Raw genomic sequence first — 27,919 nt, forward strand, 5'->3', positions numbered from 1 at the left:
TCTGCCTCTTGGTTGCTCAGTTCTTTGCTTCAAAGCCAGTTCTAATAATTCAATTTAAAATATTCTTAAAATATGAAAAAGAAACAAAAATGTTACTTATATCCAAATATTTTATAAACATAAAAAGGTATTTTAATGTTTTATAGTTTCTTCAATTCTGTAATTCAATTTTAGAAACTTAAGAGATACTGCTGTCTAAAACTTTAGACATCTGTGGTCTGGCAGCAATACATTGTGCATTTAAAGTCATAGGAGACACACCCATGTTTTCAAGTACTGATTAGTTGGGAGAAAAAAGACTTTTGAAATGAATACTGAAGATTTCTTATCCTATGTGCAAAGTATTAAATGAAATATTTGGGCACATTAATTACTACCAAAATGTCTTTCTGAGTGAAACTTGGGAGTTACAACTATAATCCATAGTAGGTAAGGGCCAAAAAAGAAGTTTTCATAAATAAAAAAAGTCTACCTTTCATTTTAACAAATATATTTTAATATCTTGTGAGATTTTTACTTATATTTAATTAAAGAGAGAACATAACAGGTGAAAAACAACTGAACACACCTACACACCCCTGCTCCTGCAGGCAGCAAGTGCAATCTATGCTCCAAAAATGAGCCTTTCTAGAATCTGCTAGTCTACTAACCTCTAGGGCAGTGGTTCTCAACTGCAGGCAAGAATGACCTTTTCACAGGGAAACACAGGTATCTACATTATGATTCATAACAGTAGCAAAACTACAGTTATGAAGTAGCAACGAAATAATTTTATGGTCACCAGAGTATGAGGAACTGTATTAAAGGCTGCAGCACTAGGAAGGCTGAGAACCACTGGGCTAGAGCTTCTAGCTACAAAAAGCTACAAGGTGAGTGCTCACACTTCTCTCTTCAGAAAATCAACAACTGTTAATTATTATAGACTAGAGAAACCTGCAAGAAAGATTCTAAATTAAACAACAGTCCTGCTGAGGAAAACGAATGGAGATTTTTAAAACAGTGTATAACTAATCATAGTCTTGCTCAAACTCTGGGATAGGACATTGCTTGAGAGAAAGTCAGAGCCGTCATACGTCATACGTCATACGTAATGAAGCAGGAACCCAGGACCTTCAGTCTCTGGGCAGCTCACTTTCTGATATTATAGCAACACTGGAATATGGGCATGGCTGATTCTTTAAGTTAACACCAACTACGTACAGAAAACATCCAAACACTTGCTATTCCTACACATTATTATTATTACTTAAAATCATCTGCATATATTGATTTTACTCGTTTTCTTATTTGGTTGGTTGGGTGTTTTGTTTGAGACAGGTTCTCACTATATAGTTCTGGCTAGCCTGGAACTCAATGGGATCTGGCCACCATGCTCAGCTATGGTATTATTTTGCAGGAACTCACATATTTGAAATCACTGTCTTTAAAATTCATGTGCTATTATAAAGTTCTTCATTCCTGAAGTTCATTAGGTTCTGTGTTGTAAATAATTCTAAGTGAGTTGTTTTACCAGAATGCTTTCTTTTCTATTACATTTAGTTATTTATTGAGTCTGTGATTTTGTGAGTGTTCACACACAGATGTCAGAAAAATACCTGTGGGGGTCAGTTCTCCTCCTCTACCTCTTGGGCTACCTGCTGAGCCATTTCCCAGATTAAGAACCCTGTCCTCCCCCTTTTCAATTATGAGACAGAGCTCACATGTCCTAGGCTGTCCTTGAACTTGTTATGTAGCTGAGTATGTTGCATCTTCCTCTTCCTGAGTGCTGGGATCACTTCCAGTTTGTGTGGTGCTGGTGCTAGAACTTATGGCTTCCACAAGCTAAGGCAAGCACTGTATGACTGAAGCTACATCCCTACCCTGGAACGTTTTCTACTGCAAAGACTTCATATGTTTCCTAATTCAGTCAACCTGTAGCTATCAAAAATTTTAGATTTGAGCATTTAAAAATCATCACTAACCTTTATAATTTTTGAAGGCTTCCTACAATGGTCCAAATTCTAAGCAGAGGACCTAAAATCTGCAACCACAGAAAAAGCTTAAAACTGATCTTTTAGAGAGCCAGTGAACCAGCTCAGTGGGTACAGTCCCTTGCACTGACTTCAACCTCAGGAGCCGACATGGCTAAAGGAGAGGACTGGCTCCCAGGAGTTGTCCTCTGACCTCTACATGAAAGCTGCTATCCATAAAACACTGTGCAAAGGAAGACTGGCCCCCACCTTCTGTCCTGCATCTGTGAGTTCAGCTAATGGTTTTCCACTTACCTGTGCTACACTAGTGGTGTGCACATAGAAACAGTGTTGTGGCTTTTCTAGGGCAATTATTACAGAACTAGAGAAAGTAAACAGGATGTAAGAACACACACCAAGGCAAAAGAAAATGCTCTGAGGGCATTTTATGCAAGCAGTGTCTCCCATCAGCATGATACACCACCACAACCTCGCAGGAGGGTAAGACACCAACCTGTTGGGAGATCAACCAGCTGAAGTTCATTTCTTACTAACCCCATGTTGTTTGGGGTTGAAGCAGCAAAAGAAAGGAAACTGGTCAAGCTTGTCCATTCAATACCCCTAGAAAGCAAACACATTTTAGTTTTGTATTCCTTCTCATTTGGAAAGTTTATTTGAAAAGTTAGGGTTTTCCTAAGGCCTCATTTTATTACATAATATAACTTAAAATATTATTCCTACCCTTTCAGGCTACATTTATGCATACTCTGACATATGTGAAATTTGTTCTAATTAAAATTTTATATCCAAGTGTAATGACAAGATAGTTATCAGAATCCATACCACCGTTAAAATGGATACTAAAATCTAGCTAGGGAAAAACACTTCACAGCAATTTTTAAGAACCTAACTGTTTAAAGCAAGCAGCACAGAAACATTCAGAGATGAATCCTTAAAGTGACTGCTAGGAATGTTATCAAAATTCTCAGTTGCAAAACTAGAGCAAAATTTGATGGAGCAAAGAACCTGCCTTCAGCTTTCAGATGGAGGAGACAGAAGCTCCACATGTTCCATCATGCAGAGAAAAACCATGGGCTCAGTGAGGGCCTCCCCAACAGGACAGTATGGATGCCTTGTCCACATGGGGCTTGCGAGGGACTGACAAGCAGTGGTGGTACATTTTCTTCCATGTAGAAAAGCTGGCTAGGACCAAGTCTAAAGCTGGGTCCCATTTACAGTGGTTCATTAGTATCCATAGGCCAGCTCTTTGCAAAGCGAATGGTAGAGCCTAGGGCTGCTCTCACAGTACAATGGCAGATGTGGGCAGCTGTGAGAAGCTTTAGGATCTAAACTCTTAAGCCTCAAAATTTTATTATTGATCCATTATGTAAAACCTTTATTGACCTCTGATCTACAGTAATCTTAATGCAATAACGAGACTCCATGAGATACTTCTTTTTGTTTCTGTCTTGCTTTTTTCCCAAGGAGTACAATCATCTCCTGTGTCTATATAAGCTCCTGTCTGCAGCTTTCCCGGCCATCAGACATTTGCCTCATCCAAGCTTACTGCTCTAGCGTCAGAACTTTACCTGCAGTCATTTATTTTCTTTTTGAGATATTCTTGCTCTGTATTCCAGGCTGACCTTAAGCACACTATGTAACTCATGGTCATTCTCCTGCCTCAGCCTCCAGACTGTGGGATTACCGGGGTAAGACACCACAGTCACTCTTATCTGCTATGTTAACTACAAGCATTTTCCTCGTTGGTTCCTGTGTACCCATGTACTTGTCTTTTTGCAGAAGGTCAAGATAATCCATAGAGAGCCAAAAATAGCAGCTGAAGCAGTAGCAATAGCTGTGGTAGTTAGGATTACAACCATTTCAAAACAAAGCTGTACCGAATGCCTGGACTAATGGCTGCTTGGAATGAGCACACTTGGAAATTTCCATTCCTGGCTCAAGTTCTCACCTTCGTTCTCCAGACACAGTGGGAGAGACTGACTCTAGAACTTACCCTCTGCACCTCAGTCTCATTAGTTACACAGAAATAGTACAGAGGGCACCAGAGGGGCTAGCTGTTATCACACTCATGGTTAGCACAATCAGTCAGGAACTAACTGAAGCCTTGTTGTCTTCATCAGGCCTATTTTAAATAAGTACACCCACACTGATTCTCATACAACTGGGTCAATCACTAGAAAAGTTCAAGCAGATGTTTGCCTAGAGATTCCCTAAGACCATTTTCCAAGTCCTGCTGCAGGCACTATCAACTCACTAATTCGTAATTACACTTGGTATGGTGGTGTCAGTAGTTCTGAGCACTGGCAATCTGCCTTCCCACTTCTCATCCATTATCTTTAAAATGACTCCATTAAGTACCCAATAATGCCAGTGGCTACGTGAGATGCTGCGGATGAGACAGACACACCCGCTGTCCATCTGGAGCTTATATTCTCTCAGAAAAGGGACAGTATCCAAGTATATTTTGGAATACCTACTGCAAAAGAGATGGTAAAGAGCTCAGCAGGAGCTGTGTAAGCTGCATACACTCTGACCTCAGGGACCAGCTCTGGAAACTGTGCCATTTGACCTAAGTCTGACCAACCAAGGTAACAGCGCAAGAGGCAATAGGCTAGTTATGTGTGTGGCTGGGGATTAAACCCAGGGCCTCAAATGTGCGAGGTAAGAACTCTACCAATGAGCTACTCACCCAGGACCCTGAAGTGCCTTTGAAGGGAGGCACCATGGTATCTTGCCTAGCTTACTAGTGGTCCCAGCCCAGGAACTGTAGCAGAACCTGCAGAGGCTGCTTGTTTGTAATCTGGCAGTGTGACCATGTTGCTTTTGAACAGAATACAGCAGCAGCTTATATCTTCTTAAATAAAGTAAAAGCAAACTGGAATTCAAAGTAGATTAGATAAGGAAGGGGTTATCTATCTGTCAGAAGAAAAGAATTAAAACCTCCTGTCAGGCACGGCTGAGCTTCACATTGCCCCTGGGATTAGAACACTGTTGTCCAGGCTTACCTCTAGTTCTACACTTACTATCTGAAGGACTAAGAACAGCATCTCAGCCCTGATCTAGGATTTCTCTGATCTTTTTTGGTAGAATCCCTAGCCAAGGAACAACTGTAATCTTTGAATTTATCATCAGATTGCTTCGGGCTCACAGGCTGAGCACGCCAGGCATCTACAGAACATACAGCACAGAAGCTCCTTCTCAAGGAAGTAGGGAGCATAGAATCCTGCAAGATTCTAATCCTGTGATTGTTCTGCAAATCTCCAGGTAAACAAGAGAGATCACTTCACTTTAATTCACACAAGTAATTCAATGTAACCAAAGTAATAGTGAGTCAATTCATGTCTATACAAACTACTGTTTATAAGTTCTTCATAGTACCAGGATACTGTTTTAAACTCAACCCTCTGGACAAAGATATAAACTAATGTTCTAAAAGAGTCAACCATTCCACTTTAATTTCTGTATCTGCCACTGGGTTATAAGCACCAAAGCCTCCAACTATAGTTTTACAGAAAATGTTCAATAGTGTCTGTGACACATCCCTTGTGAAACATTGAAACATCATTTCCCTACACCCTTACCACACACTGTCATTACACAGAGCCTGGTAGCATGTCTACCTACATGTGATTTAAGTACATGAAGCAACTATCTAAAAGTTAACCTTAATCTGCATATGAAAAATCAAGAATACATTAGGTTTATTGCTAATTGGTTCAGGAGTTGCTATAGCACATCTGTGTAATTTTCATAATGGTTTTAATTGTAATTCTAAACTGCATTAATTGAAACACAAAGACAGCAGGATTTTAGCATCCTCTTGGGTAACATCTTTGAATATAAAGTCAATTATCTTCAAAATGTCAACAAAGAGGGAAGTTCGTATGAAGAGTGGGATATCTGCATATAATCATTCCCAGCTCCTCTGTGAGCAGGATATCCCTCAGAGTACTCAACAGTGTCAAGATCACTAGGCCATGAATCACACCACAGTATGTATGTACAAGCACGTGGCATTATGCACACCCTGACTCCATGAAAAGCCAGTTACTGAAGTTCAGGATTCAGAAACTAGAGACAACATACATGGCCTTCTGGAAGCTCATGTCAAATTCTTGACTCAGTCAACACTTAATTTGTTGCCATCATGTCCATCCATGGGCAATCTTAGCAGGACACCAGAGCTACAAATATAGAGCTCAGGCTCTGATGCCTGAGAGGCCAGGAGTGAATCCCATCCACCTTTTCCCAGGCTTTCTATTACTCAGTTTCTTCGTCTGTCCCTGGGAAAGATGACAGTGCCTACTATTTAGGGTTGTGGTGGGATCAATGAAATGACTGACACAACATACTGACATAGGATATAATTTTCTTAGAACAAGGGCTGGGTAGCAGTGCACAGTTCTGATTGGTTGATGTCAGCCATAAAAGGAACGAAAGACAGGTAAGAAGAAACGTATACAGGAGAGGAAGAGAAAGAGAAGACAGCTGCAGAGATCACTGGAAGAAGAGCCAGGACAGACAGCGGAGGCCCTGAGGCCAAAGATACAGTGCTGCACGATCCCAAGTCCAATGTCTTCAAGATATTACTATTTATGTAAATGTATCTGCAGAGATGCTGGAGAGGAACAACCTAAGACAGTAAAAAATAGTCACCTAGGCTGTGCCACTGACAGTGGTCTTAAAAGACATTTCTATTATAATCACCAGCTGTAATACTCAAAGGTTAACCTTGCTCTGTCTAGAAAACATTACACTGAAGCATGCTCACTAGATTCACTAAGGCTTTCAATGTACACAAGACTAAATTATAAAACGTATAACACAGAGAACCTTTTTGTCTTTTTATTAGAAGATAATTAAAGCACTGAGCACATTGCACATACATATAGCTTCTATAATGTATCACTCACAGGGAAAAAGGGAAACAGTTCTGCATTCAGCAAAATACAGCTGTGGACGGAGTGTGTCTAAAGCAGCACCTAAAGCAAATGCAGAGGCTCTCTGCTCCTAACGTGGCCTTCTCACAGAAGCCTCGCCACACACTGCCCCCACATACAGACTGCATCTCAAAAATCAAATAAATGCTTCTCAGTTTCTGCCTTTCCTGTGATATTCAAACTAACAATTAAAAATGAGCAGTCCTGACAGATCTTAATCAAACCGAGAAATAAACTATATAAACCTGACAACAGTGATTTCCAGTGAGAAAAGAACCTGGAAATAGGAGAAATTCATAAAGCGGATGACAAGTACCCACTCCTAATGAACCCTTAGCTAGATAGATACACAACTGTCACTCCAATGCCAGCGATTAGTCACCACAGCACACACCACTGCAGAACATCAATGCAGAGAAGCCTAGGAGACCCAGTGAGCAGAGTTTTTCTGGCATCCTGTTTGTAATCTCAGTGCCACAGACATACTCACTTGACTTCACACGAGTGGACACTTAACTCCTTGTGCAGCAGACCACTGGTGAGGTGGTACACCAGGACAGAACCATTACTTGTACCTTTCAAAATGATAGAAGAATGCTAATTTAGTAGGGGTGCCAACTCCAGTCAAAGTCTTTTGTTAAATTTATCTTCTACAAAAGGATCCGGACTATATACTTAAAAACAAATGATTAAAGAAGAAAAATCTGTTTCCATCCTTATTAAAATAGGACTAATTTCATGTCCTCTGAAATCTTACCTAACTTCAGAGACATGTATCCTCAGGAACATATTACCTAACTTCACAGATATAAGATTTTAAAATATACATCAATATATATAACAATGAACTTTTCTACATCTGCAAGTTGGTATTTTGGAAACTCAGAATGTTTATTATAAAAGCAATTAGCCTGTGTACTCTATAATGTTTTGTCTCCTTTAAATAAATAATGACAAGACAATATATCATGATGTGAAACGTGACTTCTGAAGTTAAAGGAATTCTGGCTCAGACCTTACGTGAGCTGCTTACCCAACACTGAACCTACATTTTTAAGCTACTGAACCTCTTTAAACTACAAGTAACAGAAATCTAATTTTAGAGGTCAGAAGAGAACACACGCACAAATCATGGGGTACAGCACTGGGTCCCTGGTCAGCATTTCTGCTACCACTGCCCTAAACAACAGCTCACAGCCATTGCTGTGCCTCAAGCCTTTTCTGTCTCAGACTGTCCCTGATATTTCAGAAACTTGCTGACAGAGATAATCTCAAGCACATGGGCTCACTGCAATTAAAACTAAAACAGGAAACAGGATAGAAAAATATTTCAAGGAAATTATTTATGCAATGTCCCCAATCCATTTCTTCTTTTAAACCATCCCCAAAGAGAATAAAGAACTTTCTCAAAACCAGGAACCTAAGTATTTTATAAAATGAATTTAACAAAAGAATAAGCCAGTACTCACCAACAGCAAGGAGTGGCTGATACATCTTAATGTTTTTTGTGGTCAATGGTGGGCACATCCGGATGGCAAACTGAGGGGAAGGGAGTCCTGAGAGCAGTCCTGTCAGTAGGAATTTGAGGTGCACTTCCTGCAGAATGGAGCCTTTGGGGTGCTCTTCCCCAGCAATTGCACTTTGTCCTGATATGTAATAAAAAACAAAAATGAATCTTCTCACCAGGTCTAAAAACAAAGGTATCTGGTATCGATCTAGGGCAGCAGCTCTCAACCTGTGGGTGGCAACCACTTTGGGGGGGCAAACAAGCCTTTCACAGGGGTTGCTTACGACCATCAGAAAACTTAGATCTTTACATTATGATTCATAACAGTAGTAAATTAAAGTTATGAAGTAGCAACAAAAATAATTTTATGGTTGGGGGGTCACAACATGAGCAACTGTATTATAGGGTGGCAGGCAGCATTAGGAAGGTTGAGAACCACTGGGCTGTGCAGGCTGACAACAACTCCAGAGCTGCCATGGATCTCAGGTCACATCAGTAACAATTCAAGGATTTACTTCAATAGATTCCAAGTAGATTACTCCAGGGTCATGCTACACAGGGATCTGTGTCTTCTGAGAAACATTGCTTCAGACAGAGCTCTGGTAGAAAGGCACTAAGAAAAGGCTTCAGGAAGAAAGCAGAAGATCTAGCTTATAGCACTGTCTACAGACTGAGATGCTTACAAGACATCCTCTCCTTACTGCCTTTCTGCAGGGCTACTTTTCAGCTAGAGGGACTGGGTAGACACATTAAATTAGTAAGAATAAAAAAAAACACACCCAAAGAACTCGTAATTTCTAATAAGAAGCCTTAATATTTCATCACAGTTATAAAATGTTCACAACAGTATATTTAAGTATGTAAAATAACAAATAAACATATCGGTAAAATATATGCAAGATATAAAGCACCACTGTAAATACCATTTTTCTGAGGTGGCTGCCTGCCTGACCTTGAACTTGCTATGTGGCCCAGGATGACCTTGAGCTGATCCTTTCCCCCTATCTCTGAGATTTTACAAATTTGACAGTTCTGGGATTACAGGCTTGGCAATTAAGTATTAAGTTGCATTATTACATATGCATTGTTTATGCAAGTTGAATGATTCCAATAAATTCTAAACTAAGAAAATGTAAGTAAAATAACTAACAAAATCAAGACTGTTCACTAAAAATGCACCGGATTTGCCAAAAGTACACAATAAAGGACATACATATACACTGTGAGATTCAATTACTAAGAACAGGTGAGTATAATCCTTAGAAGCTATCAACTTAGTAATGTCATTCTGAAGTCTAGAGCGATTACAGGAAAAAATAATTTATTCCAGTTAAAACAGCCCCTTGGGATTGGCCATACAACTGACACCAACTGGTGGAATGTTGTGAAAAAGGAGGTTTGACAGATCTTCCAGGATTAGCTTGAAGATGGGAACTGTCCCATGTCTCAAGCATTTTCCATAAGAGGCAGTTCACACAGTAGGGCAGCTTAGATCTCAATGAGAAGCCCAGTAAACATAAGCCAGTCTTTATATTTCACTGAATTGTTTTCCATTTTGGCCAAGTACATGGTGAGTTTCAAATTAAGAGTTTAATTAAAAGGTTTGCTTAAAATGTTTTCAAGTGGGCTGGAGAGTTGGTTCAGTGGTTAAGGGTACTGGATGTTCTTTCAGAAGACCTAGGTTCAATTTCTAGCATCTCCCAACTGTCTGCAACTCCAGTTCCAGGGCACTGGATGCCCTCACACAGATATACACATAGGCAAAACACCAATGCACATAAAATGGAAAATAAAGATAAAGATAAATAAATCATTTAAAATAATAAAAAATATTTTCAAGTGATGAATCTTTATTAACACTTAAACTCCACCATCACGAACTGCTTGACAGTCAGTACCTTTGGTTTTAAACACTGTGACTGTATTACTAGGGCACATGAACAACATAAACTCGCCTGGATCTGGGTTCCACACTGCTGATTAGTTCTGCTCATTTACATTCATAATTCTTTGTACTTTAATATTTTATACTAAAAATAGACAAAAAATTCAATAAACTTGGAAAGTTGCTAATGATCAAATAATTCTGCAAAACTTCAGTTTGTCTAAACTTCCTCATAGGGATTTGTCTGGAAGAATAAGCAGAACTAAAAGATGGTGTAACCGAACAAAAGACTCTACAACTGGATGAATCATGACGTGAGTCTTCAAGGTCAGGGTCTTCCCCAGACAAGAGGGGGACGAAGGACTGGAGACTATTGTTAAGTGCTTTCTCCAGAGCCAGGAAGACAGGGTTTACATGTGCTTCCCAACTACTGCTGTGTGGTTAAGGGCATGTTTGTCATCCTCTCTGGGACCCATCTCTACAGAAATGGTGGCATATTAACTATAGTGCAGGGCTATAAGACGCATCATATACTTGGCACAGCACTAAGTGTAGCACTAAGCACACAGAGAGTATCAGCTGATTACTATGATCAGTAATGTAATGTTCTTTGAAGTATGTTATCTGGGTTTAAACAAAACAAGTCACTAGATAATACCCATTCTCATTTACATTATGGAAAGGTAACAGTGCAGAAAATCCTTTATAAACCATGTTGATAATTTTAAAACAATTAGATATCAACATTACTTGGTATATTATAGTCTTCCAATTTCAAGTTTCATAACATTTGACAATGTTTTTCCTTTCATATCCTAGCTCCATAATCATGCAATGACTAGATATTTTATTTATAAATATCTGTTGAAAGCAAGAATCTCCAAAAGAGAAAATGCCCACCAAAAAGTTTTCTTTTCTCTAATAGTGCTTAGCTAACTGACTTCTTCAGTGAATCTTCACTGCACATCTACAAAGCATAAGCCCTGGGGATACAGAATTAAATCACTATCGTATTCCTGTAGCACTTATGACCTACTAGAAGAGAGAGAGGTTAACCCACAGTATGACACTGTGGGCCACTATATTAGAGCACCTAAGTGAAGCTTAGACCAAGAACAACACTTGAGCTGGAGTTTGAATTACAAGTAGCAGAGAAAGAAGACAGACAAGGAATTAATGGCAAGCTGTGGGTCAGGACACATGCAGGCCCTGAGGAGGGACAGACCATAGAGCAGAGCCTTTCAACCCAGAATCCAGGTACCCTGGTCCTCTCTTTCAGTCTCTTTCATTTAGATCAGAACCTTTCAAGGATACAGTTTTCTAAATCCAACAGCTGCAGAGCCTAACCAAGCCACATCACATACCTTCATGATTAAATATTCTAGACTCCAGTGATTTATTTAGGGAAAATTAAAAAAATATATTTTCACATTTTAGTTTTCCTGAATATTAACTTTGACTTTATAGTAATTGCCAAGTCAGTCACTCTGTTAATTTTGCACTTCAAAAAGAATATCTAAGGTGAAAGTTAGAGGGGAGAGACAAGCTTACCGATCATATTATCCAAGGAAAGGTCTGGGAGCTTATTCTGTAGCACTCCTCCAGGAATCCCACAGAAAGACACTGGTGAGTATAAAGGTGACACACCAGAACTACTGCAATGATACACCAGTCAGAAGGTTATACATATGTAAAGCCAGTTTTACACACCAGGTACTTAAACAGCAACCCTGGCCATGGCATTCTTTTATAGCAGCAGTTATTAATCTTGGCCACAAGGGAAGCAATATAATCCCCTAGGGATCTAGTGCCTCTGTCCTTTAAAATGGCTTTATTTAAAAAAAAAAAAAAAAAAAGGCCCTCCACGTTTTATATGATTCTGGTAATTAAAACAGAAAACAGCAACCCCAGCCAAACCACCCCATGCATCCCCTCACCTGTTCCGTGCATTTCGACTGCACACAGCAGACTTGAGTTCCCATATCATGACTCTGCCGTCGCTTACTACGAGGGCAGCTGCATTCTCATTAACAGGACAGCACACCATACTGAAGGGACGGACAGTTTTCGTCACCCTGATTGCATCACACTGGCTTCTCAAGTCATAGGTAAGCTCCTGAACAGGATCTAGATCTTAAGGGAAAACTGTCTCTTTCAGACACCAGTGAGGAAGCACAGCAGAAATTACCCTCCCGCCCCCGTTTCAGTGTAAATAAGCTCAGCTATAAGGGCGGCATTTCATCAGTAGTGCAAACTGCCCAAACTAGAGTCATGGTTTACTATTATTCACTTCTTCACACTGTAGATCGAATTCATGTAAGAACTATATGCAAGTATAATCTCTATGATCACATATCTTGTTTTTAAAGTTTTTGCACAATGCTTTGAAGAACACTAGCAAATAGTGCACAGTAGATTATACTTTGCAGAAGTCTGAAAACACAGACTTTATAACATTTCTTCAGTCTATGTGTATGCAGTACACCATTGCACAAAAGCATTATCTATATCCCCAAAAGATCTACCCAACACTTGGGTGCCTTGGAGACTAACCAACCTCTGCTGCTTTACAATGAGAGCTAGCACAGCTCAAAAGTCAAGGTGTGCAAGGTAAAGGAACACAGCAGAGGATTTGGTCCGTGCTTATATCAAAAAGAAATGACAAACTGTTATCTCTCTCCTGTACAAAGGAGACACTGGGCATTTGCACTCTCCTATGTCACACGTATAAATACATTCTAACACCTTCTAGAGACTAGGATGTCATCAACACTATTCCACGTGATGCATTGTAAGACAATTTTGAAGAAAAATACCATTAACATGTCTGTGAAATGTGCTCCCACCTGGTTCGTCATTTGAAGAAGTACAGATACTATTGTAAGACCTCCGGACACGTAAGGTTATGCAGCCATTTTCATGAAGGCAAAACAGGCCATCGCGCTGAGAGCATGGTATTACCTTTAAACAGAGACAGGTTGGTTTTTAAAACCTAACAGCATTAAATATATTCCATGAAACTCAAACTCATAAACAAAATATAGACAACATAGGAGACACAAACATATACATATAAAGTGTTAACAAAGTGAACAATTTAAAAATTCATTTGCAAACCTAAAATTAACTTGTCCTTGACACTTATATAAGTTAAACTATTGTTTTGGGGGTTTTTTTGTGTGTATGTTTTAGATAGCCTTCCTAAATAACTTTGGCTGACCTGGAGCTCACTATGTAGCCCAGACTGGCCTTGAATTGATGTTTATCCTCCTGTCTCAGCCTCTTAAGAGATGGGATTACAAGCATACACCACAGTTTTTGGCTTTCACCCAGTGTCAGGACAGTTTCTAGATAAGCTTGACCAATCAGTGACTGTGGGGCACGTAGCTGACCCATGTAGATACCTGCAGAAAGGGAACGCCAGTTCTCTCGATTGCAATCACGCCAACAGTTTGATTCACTTCAAGGTCAAGGATTAAAATCTCCCGAGGGTAGAGCAACAGCATGTGATTCCTTTTTGAAGGCAGATAGGCTAACTGGAGGCAGTCATTGAGAGCTACAAATTCAGCACTGAGAAAAACAAAAGATGACCGCACCAATGTCAGCATCAAGACCCAAACACACAAAAATGGTCAAGAATGAACAACTATTTCCTGAAATGGATCAGCAGCCAAAACTCAGACCTGTTGTTTTCAGAATCCAAATTATAACAAAAATAATGCATGGGCCAGGTGGACACCAATGCTTCTAAATCTCTGAAGCAGATAAACAGCATAGCCTTCTGACTATGATGACACGGTGGCTACACTGGCACTCACAAGACAGTTTTATTTTTCCCTTTGCAATTAGAAGTACTAGACTGCTGAGATACAGACTAGGGATTGAAATAGAGCATTCAGGGTAACAAGCACCACGGAAGCAGAGGACTGTGCTAGCCATGTGGCCTGGGGCAGGCACCACCTCTACTCTGTCCCCTTAGGTTAATGCCTCATTAAACAAACTAGGACAGTTAATCTCTTCCAGTTTCTTCTATGCAAATATAACATAAAACCTGTTTTTTAAAAAGCTGCTGAAGAGTCTCAAGACTCATTTCAGTATCTTTTTATTAAACATTCAATATTCTGACATAATTACACTGAAAGCTTTGGAAATTTACAGTGGGTGAGTAGAAAGAGAGAAATCTGTATCGCTTTAACCTCCTAACAGCCAACACAAGCTGTGTGAGCCTGAAAAGACATTGGGACCCAGTTCCTTCTCCTGTACAGTAAGAAAGGCACAGATGTCAGGGACTGGAGAGACTACACGGGTCAGTAGATGTGAAAGCATTCAGTCCAGTTTTCCTAAGGGTCAACGAAACACTTCCAATGCTCAAGGTCATATGGCAAAAAACAGCAAGCACAACAAAACTGTGAAGTCTGCTACATGAGTACATTATTTGCTTGCGACAAGGAATCCACAGAAATATAACAATCTTAAACCATCTCAGCATAGGGGTTGAGATAAATTCACCAGTAAATTTAACCAGACTACAGCATAATATACAAAACCAGTATTTATCTACAAATTTAAAAGGTATTCATAGCACAATCCTTTACATGTAAGCCTATGACATATAAGTCAATTAATTATTTGGTCTAAGCAGAATAATCTTAGCATATTGAAGACTATTTTAAAACAAATACCAAAACCACTTCTAAAGCTATAAAAATATATAAAATTGTAGTTTTAGCAAAAGCCAGCAATCTATGTGTAATAAACACAAATAGTTCATCACATTTTTTTCTCAGGTGCAGTTTCCTCAGTAGTACTTTCTGAGTGCATGTGACATGTGCAGCACTACACTAAGTGCTGGATGGACACACTGTGTCTGCCCACCTCCACAGTAAGCCTATAGAGACTTCAGAACCCTGACACACAGACTGGGATGGGAAACTGAACAAAGCTAAAGATCCGCTTGCTCAGTGAGAACCTCCTCAGCACCCAGCTCTCAGCCAGGCTGGGCACCGAGTACCTTCACTTGCATATAAATGGTCACCTCTTCTTGACTGTGGAGAGGATGCTGCACGTGAGTGAGGAAGTGTACCAAAGCAAAAAACCCAACTCCCCAGTCTTCATGTGCTCAGGGACCGTGACTTTAAAATCACCTCGTATTTTCCCAAGTTAAATTAGGAAGTGATAAACCTTAATCTAACTTCAGTGAGGAAGTCCAACACTAGCGGAATGAAGAGGACCCTGAATGCAGGGGAAGGGACAAAAAGGACTCCTCCTTTACTAAATCCAAAATGAGTAGAAGAGAAAAGGTGAGATGAAAGAGAAAGTTCATGAAAATGATGGTTCTCAGAAGTGAGGGAGGAGCGTTGCGTGCTCTAGTCAGTCTTACCCTCATACTCACCTAGGTTTCTCCTGAGTGATTAAAATCTTCACTTTATTAAGAGCCTTCTTGGCTCCCGTGGCTGGAGCCAGCTTGTTATGAGCTGGGCTGGAGTGTGGGCTAGAGATGTACACTTTTTTCCCAGGGCCAGAGGGAGGCTTGGATGGAGAGAAGTCTGAGATGAAAACGATGCCCTCGCTGGTGAGTACTACACAGAGGGAGGCAGAAGAACTCTGATTACAACTTAGCTGAGTAGCACACAGCTCCGCTCTGACCCATGAAATCAAGATAAGGAAGCTTTCAGTATGAGCTGGCAATGCTATATCCCTAACACAGTGTAATGCTAGCTCACACAGATGGTCCACTACAATTCATCAGAAACCTCCAAGCTGAGCTTCTCAACTACATCTTATATTCAAAAGCTATTGTGAGATTCTTGGCATATTAACAAAGGCTGGTTATTTCAGAAAAACTTCTTTGTATAGACTTTCCTTCCTGTTATATCTCATACTTTCAAAATCCAAGCATTTTTCAGAATGTGCAATTCACGTAGGGAACTAGCACATGTACGAAACTGGGTGTTACCATTAGCCAGGCTCAAACATCTGATTTAATGATACTAAATGTTCATGACTACTTTGAGCTGCTCAGTCTAATACGTATTTTTTTCTTCTCAAACATCACCCTGAAAAAAGAACTCTTTGTATCTGTATGTGTCTATACCTAATCTTACACACACACACACACACACACACACACACACAAATGCATACACATGTATGCACATATGCACTCACATATAAAGCAGAATGTCAATGGACACTTCCTGTCCATGAAACAGAGGTATGTCAGCACCATATTTAGAGTCACAACTTATGCATTCTTATGACTTAGAAATACCATCGACCCCACACGCTGGCCAACACTAGGTAGATGGCAGGGAACTGCACCTGTATACGATCCTGACATCAGTGAAGCTGCTGTAGGCACAGGGATCCAAGCAATGTTATGGTAAGTCTGGCACTTTAAGTGCAGTTTAAACACAAAACAATAGAGCAGCTGACACTTGAAAAGTAGGAAATCCCAGCAGTCAAGAGATCAATCACTAAGGCAAGGGATCATGGGTTTGAGGACAATCTGGAGCCCTTTTCTCAAAAACATAATACACACATGTGTACAAACACAGTACCTCCAGCAGCCTAATCCAGAGATACACCGTTAACAAAGTAAACTCCTTGTCTCCCTGTAGGTTCCGGAATTCATCCTCCAAAGTCTCACTGGTTTCCTTCATTCATGTCATTGTCCCTCAGTGACTATAATGAACCGGCCTCTGACTGTGTCCTACAGCCCTGAATTTGTCAGCAAACCAATAAGTATGTGTACAAGCATACATAGACAGGCCTGAATGCAATGTATCGACTTTTTATAGCTATGGTCCCCACTTAAACTTTTAATTTTCTTTCTTTCAACATAGATACACACACTGCCTCCATCAATAAATACTGCTAGATAAAATCAGAATTTTGAAACACTCAAATCCAGGGAAAATACTATAAACCACAGCCATTCCTTTGCCTCCCTCAAGCCTCTGATCATTACTAAAATAAAGCTTGTTCTGGACATTAACATAATATAACTTGACAGCTCTTAGTCCCTAGTCTTCTCATCTCCCTCATCTGATTTTACCTTCTTAATATCTTTGACCTAAAGACTTAGTTTGAGTGTGTGTGCATGTGTGTGTGTGTGTACCATGTGAGTGCAGTTGCTGAATCCTATGAAGCTGGAATTACAGGTTGTGAGCTACCCAACATGAGTGCCAGGAACCAAGCTAGGGTGGTCCTCTGCTACAACAGTACACCTTTTTAACTGCAGAGTCATTCCTCCAGCCCCCACTTAACATCTCTTAAAACACTACAACTTATAAACTTATTCATTCAGTTTATAGTCTGACTGCCTCTTACTTGAACACTAACTCCATGAAGTTGGGAAACTCCATCTTGGTTCCCAGAGCAGTAACACTAGCTAAAGCAGCATCTGTTGAATCACTGCATAAAGAATATTTTCTAAATAATAAAACTACACAAAACTCTGTCAAAAACAAATCTTATTTTTAGATCATTTGACACACAAATCACAAAATGTTGGCAAAAAAAAACCACTTCTGCAAAAAAATTTCTCTCAAGCTTAATTTGTCTTTTATATGAAATAGCATTATTTGGACTGTTAGTTATAAAAGCAAGAACTCAGGCTACAGATTAAATGAAATCCCTGATTCAAGTTCTTTAAACAAAGTCTACTTAAGTCTGAAATAGAATAATGCAGTAGCTCTCTGTCCTAAGCTAGGCCAACACTATTCATTCAGCCTTGAATTCAATGTGTGCAAGGCTTGCTTCCATACATTTCAAACAATGAAGTACCTGAAACAGCATGGGGTTATGAGTCAGTATGCAGATTAGGAACTGTAGCTTTATGGAGATGTGCTGTGCTTCTGAATGGTGTTCATTTTTAAGTTACTGGGGACATATAATGTATGTATTTGTGTATGTAACACTAACCTTATTTTTATTACCTCCTATAACTTACTTTCTACAAATAATTATTACTTACAAGTTAAATGTGAAGGATCAAAAGGGTCAAAAGAAAAAGAAAGGATGTTATCTGCATAGCTCTTCTTCCAGAGTTTGGTGCCAGTGTCTGCATTCCAGAGCACGATGTAATTTGGTGGGTGGATAGCAAGCAGTAAGTCTCGGGAAGCATCCTGATTCCACAGCCACTGCACATCTGCAAAGACCAGAAAGGTAAGGGCAAAACCACAGGACATCACTCCAAAATGTCTGAAAAGTATCAAGGACAAGGTGGCCAGAGTGTATAACTCTTAAAATCCAATACCTCCCCAAATGTCATTTATATAGACTATCAGTCTAATTTTACATAAAATCAAGTTGGTTGTTTCACATCTAAATTATCCTGAGATATTACTTTTAAAGAAAATATTCAATGTTCATTACCTGAAACCATAAACTCAGGATCTGAGACTTCCCTACACATGGCCAAGATACCTTACTTCATTAATGCTTTGTGAAGTTACTTGATAGCACTTTTCATGATTTTTCAAAAACAGTATCTTAGAACAACAATGTTGCTTAGTACTTAGTGTACAGTTAAGAACTCAATAGATATTTTTAAAATCATCAGTTGAAAATTATTCAGGGCTGGAGAGATAGTTCAGTAGTTAAAGTGCTTGTCCTTCACATATGGGGACTTGAATTCAGATCACCAGAGCCTATGTAAAGAGCCAGCACAGTTGCACATACCTGAAATAGTAGCATTGTTATGGCTAGATAGGGGCAGAGACAAGATGATCGCCAGAAGCACAGGCCCAGCTTGTGTGATAAAGTTCTGGGCCAACCAGAGACACTGTCTCAAATGAAAGGTAGAAGGCACCTAAGGCCTGACCTGGAATTGTCCTCTGTCCTTCACATTGCAGGCATAGTCCTTTATATACATATACACCGAATCCACCTCCTCACATTCCCCATATCCCTCACATATGCATATTTTTTCCCAGCCAAGCAGGAGACCTTCTCAAACACTTGTCTAAAGAACACTGTAATAATTTTAAAAGAATAACACTAAAAGAAAAAAAACAAGCAACTCTTAGGAACATGAGAATACAAGTTTGCTAATCTCTATTGCTTTATCATTAAGTCTGATAGCTATTTCACTGCAACTCCAGACAAGTGTACCTGATAGTATATACTTTGGTAGCTCAAGAATCTCAACAATGTAGCTGAGGCTGATACTGAAATTAGTGAGTTTTACTATAGTAAGAATAAGTTAAAATTGAAGACAGTAATGTCTAAAAGTGTATTGAGAAGGAAAAGAATGTTAAATTCCTATCAATAGATAGGCTAACACCTTCAAAACTTTACCTGGAAATAACAAAATCAAACACATGGAAAGAGAAAAGACAATCTTCGAGTAAAGGCACGACTGAACAAGCTCCACGGAGTGGGGCTCCTCACCTTGGATGGGCTTCACATGCTCTTGGATCTCACACTGAGCTACTCCTGCTGCTACATCCCAAACAATGATCTTCCCATTGACGTCAGCAGAGGCCAAGCGCAGGCAATATGGAGAGCCAATGTTGTGGTGATAGTTCTCCCTGGCCCACTTGACCTAGTGTTGAGGAGAGACTGGATCGATCTCACTTGTACCAAATGACAGTGGGTATAATTCTCACAGAACAGCAACCATTCAGACGATTAAAAAAGTATGACTAAGTAGGAAACTAGTATTAATTTTGAAACTTAGACATCTTCATTATTTATTTTTAAATATTGTATTTAATTTTTTAAAAATCAAAATGCCTGTAAAATGTAAAAAATGAGGCAGAGCCTAAATATTTTAGTAACATCAGGTGTGAAAACAATAGAGTTTCTCAAATGCCTAGGTAAAATTCCAAGCCATCTTGGAACTTAGTTTCCCTAAAACTGAAGTTTTGGAAAGCATCTAAAATCATTAATGGCTAAAAAGAACATTTTTCTATATTCTATTATCCTAATTAGAAGGAAAAAATTAGAGATCTAAAAACTTTTGGAGGGTAAAAGGAATAAACAATCTTGCAAACCTCTAGCTGCATCCTTTCAGAAAAAAATTTTCTCTAAATTGAAGTTTATGCTCTATAATTAAAATTCATATTAAAAGTTAAAAAAATAAAGCTGAAAAAAATGGTTCAGTAGGTAAAGTGCTTGCTACATATGAGGACCAGAGATACCCAGCACCCACAAAAAATGCTAGGTGGGCATGGTGTCCTGCCTGTTGTTCTAGACAGATCTCTCTTGAGCCAAGCTTGATAGCTAGATTTTTCAAATTAATGATTTCTAGATTCAGCAAGAGACCTTCCCTCAATACATAAGATGGACAGCAACTGTGTAAGACACCCAGTGTCAACCTCTGGGCTTTACATATATATGCATAGTACTTGTGCTGGCTAGTTTTATGTCAACCTGACACAAGCTTGCATCATTTAAGAAGAAAAAAACATCAGTTGAGAAAATGCCCCTATCAGGTTGGCCTGTAGTATATTTTCTTGATTGATGATTTATGTGGTAGGGATCACCCCAATGTAGATGGTCCTATTCCTAGGCTCATGGTCTTGGGTGCTGTAAGAAAAGCAGGCTGAGCAAGCCACAAGAAGCAAGTCCATAGGAAGTATTCTTCCATAGCCTCTGCATCAGTTCCTGCCTTATGGTTACTGCCTTTTGTTCCTGTCCCAACTTCCCTGCATGATGGACTACAAGCCACGAGATGAAATAAGTTCTTTCCTCCTCAAGTTGCTTTTTGTTGTGTTTTATCACAGCAACAGGAATCTTAACTATGACAGCCCTATAACACATGTATCCAAACATAAACATGAATATACACTGCACACACAATATATATAAACATGCCAAATGCATTAAAATATAAAAATAAGGCTTGGCTTATCCGGTGCATTAATAATTCCTGATACTCTGGAGGCGAGGCAGAAGGACTTCAAGCTCAAGGCCAGTCTGGGTAATGCAGCAGCAACCTGTCTTAAAACTGTAATCAATAAAATGGGAGCTGGGTGTGTGGTTCAGAGGTGGCGTGCATGGTGAGCTTATGCAAGGCCCTACCCAGCATCACAAACACAAATTAAATAAAATCCCTCCAGAACTGTAAGGTAAATCTGACTACATTCTTGAACATTAAGAGTAAGAGACACATCTCATAGTCAACACCATAAGCCAGAGCATTCCCTGGCAACGCCCTGGTGCCCATGAGCATCCTCCATCTCTCTCAGCACCTGTCATTGTAGGATATATAAATACTTCACCTCTTTCACTATTACCAGCCCATGGATAGTTCCACAGAGCAGACCACAGAGGCCTTGTACTTCTATTCCCTAACCACAGTGTAGATTCCAAATCTGTTGTTCAGTGTGTTTAATAGATAAACATCATAGAATGTGTGTACACATGTAAACAGTCATATATAATGAATGCCAAAGTAGGAAAGAAATGTAACAAATTACAATAGAATTTATGGAGAAGGTGAAAATTAAAGGTTTCTGAATACTAATTTTACTCATCTTTAAACTCCTCAGGTAAAACTCTTTAATAAATATGTGTGTGTGTGTGTGTGTGTGTGTGTGTGTGTGTGTGTGTGTATGCGCACGCACACATATATATATATTTACATTTGAACACTATGTGCATTATGCATACTGTTTACACACAGGTAAATCAAACGAACTTTTATTGTATGGAGTTTGCAAATATGAACTCAGCTGCTTACTATCACGTGTTTATAACCTCAAAGCCAATACTTGTAGGGCATTTGCAGACAAGGGCAGGTGGTGACTAACCAGAGTTGACCAACACGTGCATGTAAGGAGCTGTGGAACAACGAGGAATCCTAACTTCAGCCCTAACAGTTCTAAGAGTCCATCTCACAGCTTTCCCACTGCTTTCCATATTTGGGCTTTCTCTAGTCTATCTTATTTAAAATGGTCCCTAACACACTACTCCTTACTGTGGCCACATGCAAGAGGCCAATGTGCTTAACCAGAAAACAAGTGTCAGTAGCTCTGCTGAGATGCAGCTGTTGGTAATGAATTCAATGTAAGTAGGAACAGGAATACACAAAGATTATGTACTGCTGAGGTGATACAATGTGTGTCCAGAGGCTCACAGGAAGCTGACTGCTTAGAAAACAAGGTTTTAGTATTTCCTAACTCCGTGTCTGCAATGACATTCTGGAATATAATTACACTGAATAAGAAGAAATGTGTGTGCATGCATGCACATGCAGCACTGAGGTCTATTTACATGAATTCTGAGATGCTTATAAATGTCTGAATAATCAACTATGCACATCAAGCTACTGAAATCAGAGAGGAGAACAAAGGAAGGTACAATTCATAGAGAGAACCAAGAAACAGTGATGTGACCTAGAAGATAATGAAGTGGTATTTTAAAATTACTTCTAGAAAATTCAACTACCTACCCGGAAGTCTTATGTCCTTTGAGAATATTTAAAACAAAACGAAACAAAACAAACAAACAAATAAAACAAAGACAAAATATTTCCTAACACCAACAAAAACTGATAAAATTAACCAAGATATTCACTTCAAGAACTGACAATAATTTCTCCAGGCAAAAGAAATAGACTATCAAATCGAAGCTCAAATCTACACATAAATGAAACTCTAGAAAAGACAAAAGAGGAAAGAGAAAGGGCAGGGGTGACAATACTTTTCTCCCTGAAAAACTCAAATTAAAACCTCTCTACTTTATATAAGACATAGTGGTAAAAGACTGGATACCTTTCCCTAAGTTCAGAAAAGAGATATAAGTGCCACTGGGCATCATTGAAATTAGAGGTCCTGGCCAATGCAATATGGAAAGAAAAATATTAAGCAGTAGAGATTATCAAATTAAATTGCTATTCTTAGCAGGTGTCATGATTATGTCTAAAAATCCAGACCAAAATTACTACTTCTAATAAGTGAATTTATCAAGACCATAGGACAAAAGTGAATATGTTCTATGATATATTTTCCCTCAACTTCATACCAAATACAAAAAATAACTTAAAATGTATCAAGGACTAAAATAATGAGATAACAAGAAATTTATACATTACTTGATGTTGGAGAAACCAGTGACTTCTAAGATATAGCACAAGTAAATGGAAACGTCAAAGAATAAATTATATCAAAATTAAAAAGACACTGTCAAAAGAAATGAAAAGAAGAACAAATAATAAGAGGAAATATCTGCAGGTCTTGCATCTAAAAAGGGGCTCATGAATAAATACACTGCTAAAGGTCACAATTTAATAGTAAAAAGGCAACACATTTCAAAATGGGCAAAGAATCAGGGTAGGTATTTTTCTTAGTTACTTAGATACTGCTGTGAACAGACACCATGACCAAGGCAACTCTTACAAGGACAGCATTTAATTGGGGCTGGCTCACAGACTGAGGTTCAGTCCATTATTATCAAGGCGAGAGCATGGCAGAATCCCTGCAGGCATGGTACAGGAGGAGCTGAGAGTTCTATACCTTCATCTGAAGGCTGCTATCAGAATACTGACCTCCAGGCAGCTAGGATGAGAGTATTAAAGGCCACACCCACAGTGACACGCCTAGTCCAACAGGGACACTTATTCTAATAGTGCCACTCCCTGGGACTAGCATGTACAAACCATCACAGGATTTTTATAAAGACATGCAAATAGCCAACAAGCTACGAAAAAATGTTCATGATTATCTGCCATAAAGTCACAAATCAAAACCACAGTGAGACTCACACCACAAAGACAGTAACACTTTATATTCGTAGTACATGGTAGCCAAGTGTTCAAGACTAATGGATGAGGGGGTGATATGGTAAACGACAGAATTTCTACTCACCTTTTCAAAGTGCCCCAGAACTAGCACTCAACAATGCATTCTAGATTGGCATTAAGTCATGGGTATGTAAATGCTTCGTAACCCTAAATAACTGTATTTGTATCTATGACTTTAATGAGAACCTGATGATGTATTAAACTTGAGGTTATGGGACTGATGTGCAATTTAACTTACCTTAACAATATCAGCTTTATGTTTTTCTAGAACTTGTAGAGTTTGGGCAGAATTGGAATCAATCACTACCACAAGCGAATGACATCCATATGCAATTAAACCTTGCCAGCCCCTGGCAAAACAACAGTGTTAAAATGTAAATATAAAATAAAGCAACTCAACTTTCCTCTTGCCTATCATAAATGAATCTAGTTTATATGTACCACTGTTAGTAATTCTTAAAGTGAAAGGCTTGTGATGTTGTTCCATTGGCATAAACCCCTAGCTAAGTTTACAAATATTTATTAAGACTCATTTTCACCCCGATCAACAGTTCTAAAAGATATCTACACAAAGCTCTGATGTGCAAGCCAATCTGGGCTGGTTTTGTATGCACATGCCCTATCTTATTCAGCGTTTAATAACACTTATTTTTTATAACAACATAGAATCCGCAGTGTGCCTAGGATAAATGACTAGTCGTAGTCCTTTCAATCAAATTTTAAAAAAAAAGTATATATGAGAGGTCCTAGCCTCCGTAGCAGCATTCCTAGCACAACAGCCATAGAACTTGCCTCACATGGTTAGTTCTCAGAACTTAGGTGTTATTTTACTGTGGGAAGAGAGCTGGCTGTGGAGAGGAACCAGTAAAGATAAAGGTGAGAATAGGTGACAGGTCACAGTCTGGGGCATTGATCTAAGTGAAAAAGAGGAGTATGAATGAATAAGAAAAAGTCAGGAAGAGATAAGGAGACCAGGAGTGGAGAGAAGCCCTCCCGGGTGCAGGTTGGGGAAGAGGAAATGAGGACAGTAAAGGAATGAGATGCGGAGAAAGAACACAGGACAGAAACTGTGTCTGCACCGAGGAACTGCCCATTCGGGGCATTTGCGACTTATATGACAACACAAATGTCTCAGCTAAAGGAAAATCTGCGAGCTGTGGGACGCTGGCCGCGGTCTAGGCGAGGGAAACCGGAAGCCCGGTGTTCTTCCCCGTCCCCTCGCGAACTGCGGCCGAGGCCGGAAGCACTGCCCTCACCAGTCCACCGCCGCCTTGTTGTGCGCGTTGAGAGCCCCGGTGAGGGTGCGCGCCGACACCTTGAAGTTCACGGTGTAGGGTAACATCGCGGCGGCACCCTGGCCCTCCCCACCGGCAGGCAGGAAGCTACACGCGCAGTTCTTCCGTTCCAAAGTCCGGGTAGTCGCGTCCGCGCCGCAGTCAGGTTCCGTGAAATCCCAGGTTCCTCCTTCCAAGAGTCCGTCGTCTCTTCAGGATCAAGGACTTCTAGGTTCCTCCCTCTCCAAAGTTCCGTGAGTCCTGTTGAGTGCAGGTTGGAGCTATGCATGAAGAGGGGTTCTGCTACCAGCCGTATCTGCTTTCTTCCTTTTGGGAGAAAGATTGCTGGAAATCGTGAAAACAAAACAATAAAACACTCAGTTTTCCTTTCTGCCTTTGATTTTTTAATTTAGGGCGTCTACCAATCCCAGCCACTGTTTGTTGTAGAAATTAGGGACGTGCACATGAAGACACAGTGACTGTCTACTCACTGTTCTCTTTTTTTCTCTGTGTGATAGCTATCCTGGTTACTGTGATTTGCATAAGTATCTGCCAAAAGACCATGTATTAAAAACTTGATTTCCCCTACTTTAGGAGGAAGGGCCCATTGGGAGGTTTTAGATCACTAGGAGGAGTGCCAGGGTTGGGGTGGGAGGTGCTGTTGAAGGGAATTGTTGGACCCTGAGCTTTTCCTCCATATTTTTCTGGCCCCAGCCATGAAGTGAAAGGTTCTGCCATCTTTGTGCGTATTGCCACCATGATATAGGCTCAAGAGCAACGGGTCAAGCCAGGCATGGAGTAGAAACTCCGAGACATTATCCTTTAGATGCTGAGTATCTCAGATGCTTGATTCATATTTGCAAATCTGGCCAACACACTAGTGAGGTGAAGAAGACATTCTGGCTGAAGTGTTGATTTGCATCTCCTCAGTTAATAAAGATGTTGTGTGTCTTTTAGCAGCTTACTAATCATTTGCAAGTATTTCTAAAAATACCCTATTTCACTTTGTCTTTTCACTTCTGAGTTAAAAGTATTCTTTGTTTATTATAAATTGAAGTTCCTTTTCATATATATGTTTACATATATGATATTGCTATAAAATCTTCTATATAAAAGTATGTATTATATAAGCATATAATATATAAATATATAACCTATTAATATATTTTATAATATTTATATATTATATAATATACATTATATTATAGAAATATATAATGTATGTGATATTATGTGTTATAAAATATCTTAAAATATACATATATAATATAAATGCATAATATATTTTACATATAATATTTGTATTAATATATTTATATATAAGATTTATATTAAAATATGTAAGATTTATATAAAAAAGCACTTTCATTCTATAAGTGGCAACATAGACCTTGAGTCATTTGGCTAAACAAATATTCCCAGAAAAGTCAAAGGCTGCAGTCAAAAGGACTCAAGTGTGGTCTCCAGCACCAGGGCTAAATAGTTTACAATTACCTGTAACTCCAACTCCCAGGGATCAGACACCCTCTTCTAGACTCTTGGCCTCCTGCTCCTACACATGGACCTACCCTCACACAAACACATAATTAAAATTAAAGTAAATCTTAGAAAATAATGAAATGAAACAAAGGGGAATTCTGTGAGTTGCTCTTTTGGCACACTTTACTATACATGTAGATTTCATCTGTATCTTCATTTCTATTTATTGAGGCTGCATAGCATGATGTTTCTTGGCACCCTGCTGATAGTCCTGCTCAGTGCTTGCATGTGTAAAGGTCTACATGAACGTCATACATTCTCGTGTGTTTTCAAGGGACTCATGGAATGTTGGTGTTACTAAGGGTTTTCATTGTGACTCTGAGAAGCGTCTTTAACTCCATTAAACCTCCTTGCTGGTTTCAATGAGACATCCCTCACCATCCTGAGCATTAGAATATTTGGTTTTCAGTTGACAGTGTTGTTTGGGTAGGTTTAGGAGGTCTGGCCTGACTGGAGGAAGTGTGTCACTGGGGACAGATTTTAAAGGTTTAAAGACTTATACCATTTCAAGTTTGTTTTCTCTGTTTTCTGCTTGTGGTTTGACATGTGAGCTCTCATGTGTTTCTCCATCCTGCTTGCTGCCATAATTGCCTGCCTTGATGGACACTTATCGCTTCAGAACTGTAAGTCCAAATAAACTCTGTCTTTTGTAAGTTGCCCTGATCATGGTGACCTGTCACAGGGATAGAAACTGTCCTAATACAACCTTCTTCCCCCTATTATTGTCACAGAGAGAAGGATTAAATTATATCATATATTTACAAAGCACTTTTAGCTTCCTATAATTCCTTATTTACTGATAGGCATAAAACAAGGCCTGCTGTTTTCAGTGACAGCACTGGTTCTTCTAAGATATCATTTTAGCAAAAATGGACCTTTCCTTTTGAAATCGTGGCTTGCAAGAGAATTGATAAGGATTTGAGTGAAAATGGAGTCAAATTGACTTGTGAGCCTCCGAGACACAAACACCATGGCAGCCACCTTTAAAATGAGGGCTACCAGATTCTTTCAGTGAACACAGGAGCACTGTTGAAAAAAATTATTGGCCTAC

At 39.4% G+C, this 27,919-nt stretch overlaps 1 protein-coding gene across 1 annotated transcript in view; it reads right to left on the minus strand.

Moving 5' to 3' along the window:
* Wdr11 (WD repeat domain 11) overlaps positions 1 to 25,778 on the minus strand; it is a 45,916-nt gene extending 20,138 nt beyond the window's left edge. The window contains exons 1-12 of the mRNA XM_028769414.1: positions 25,312 to 25,778; positions 24,294 to 24,405; positions 19,699 to 19,852; positions 18,281 to 18,454; positions 15,695 to 15,881; positions 13,707 to 13,872; positions 13,149 to 13,263; positions 12,240 to 12,435; positions 11,854 to 11,957; positions 8,380 to 8,556; positions 7,401 to 7,485; positions 2,464 to 2,570 (exon numbers count right to left, since the gene is read on the minus strand). Coding sequence (XP_028625247.1) covers positions 2,464 to 2,570; positions 7,401 to 7,485; positions 8,380 to 8,556; positions 11,854 to 11,957; positions 12,240 to 12,435; positions 13,149 to 13,263; positions 13,707 to 13,872; positions 15,695 to 15,881; positions 18,281 to 18,454; positions 19,699 to 19,852; positions 24,294 to 24,405; positions 25,312 to 25,397 — 1,663 coding nt within the window. The 5' untranslated portion in view covers positions 25,398 to 25,778. The remainder of the gene's footprint in view (positions 1 to 2,463; positions 2,571 to 7,400; positions 7,486 to 8,379; positions 8,557 to 11,853; positions 11,958 to 12,239; positions 12,436 to 13,148; positions 13,264 to 13,706; positions 13,873 to 15,694; positions 15,882 to 18,280; positions 18,455 to 19,698; positions 19,853 to 24,293; positions 24,406 to 25,311) is intronic.
* Between the last annotated feature and the right edge of the window lie 2,141 nt (positions 25,779 to 27,919).

Source organism: Grammomys surdaster, unplaced genomic scaffold (assembly GCF_004785775.1).
Source record: "Grammomys surdaster isolate TR1022 unplaced genomic scaffold, NIH_TR_1.0 192, whole genome shotgun sequence".
Classification (NCBI taxonomy): domain Eukaryota; kingdom Metazoa; phylum Chordata; class Mammalia; order Rodentia; family Muridae; genus Grammomys; species Grammomys surdaster.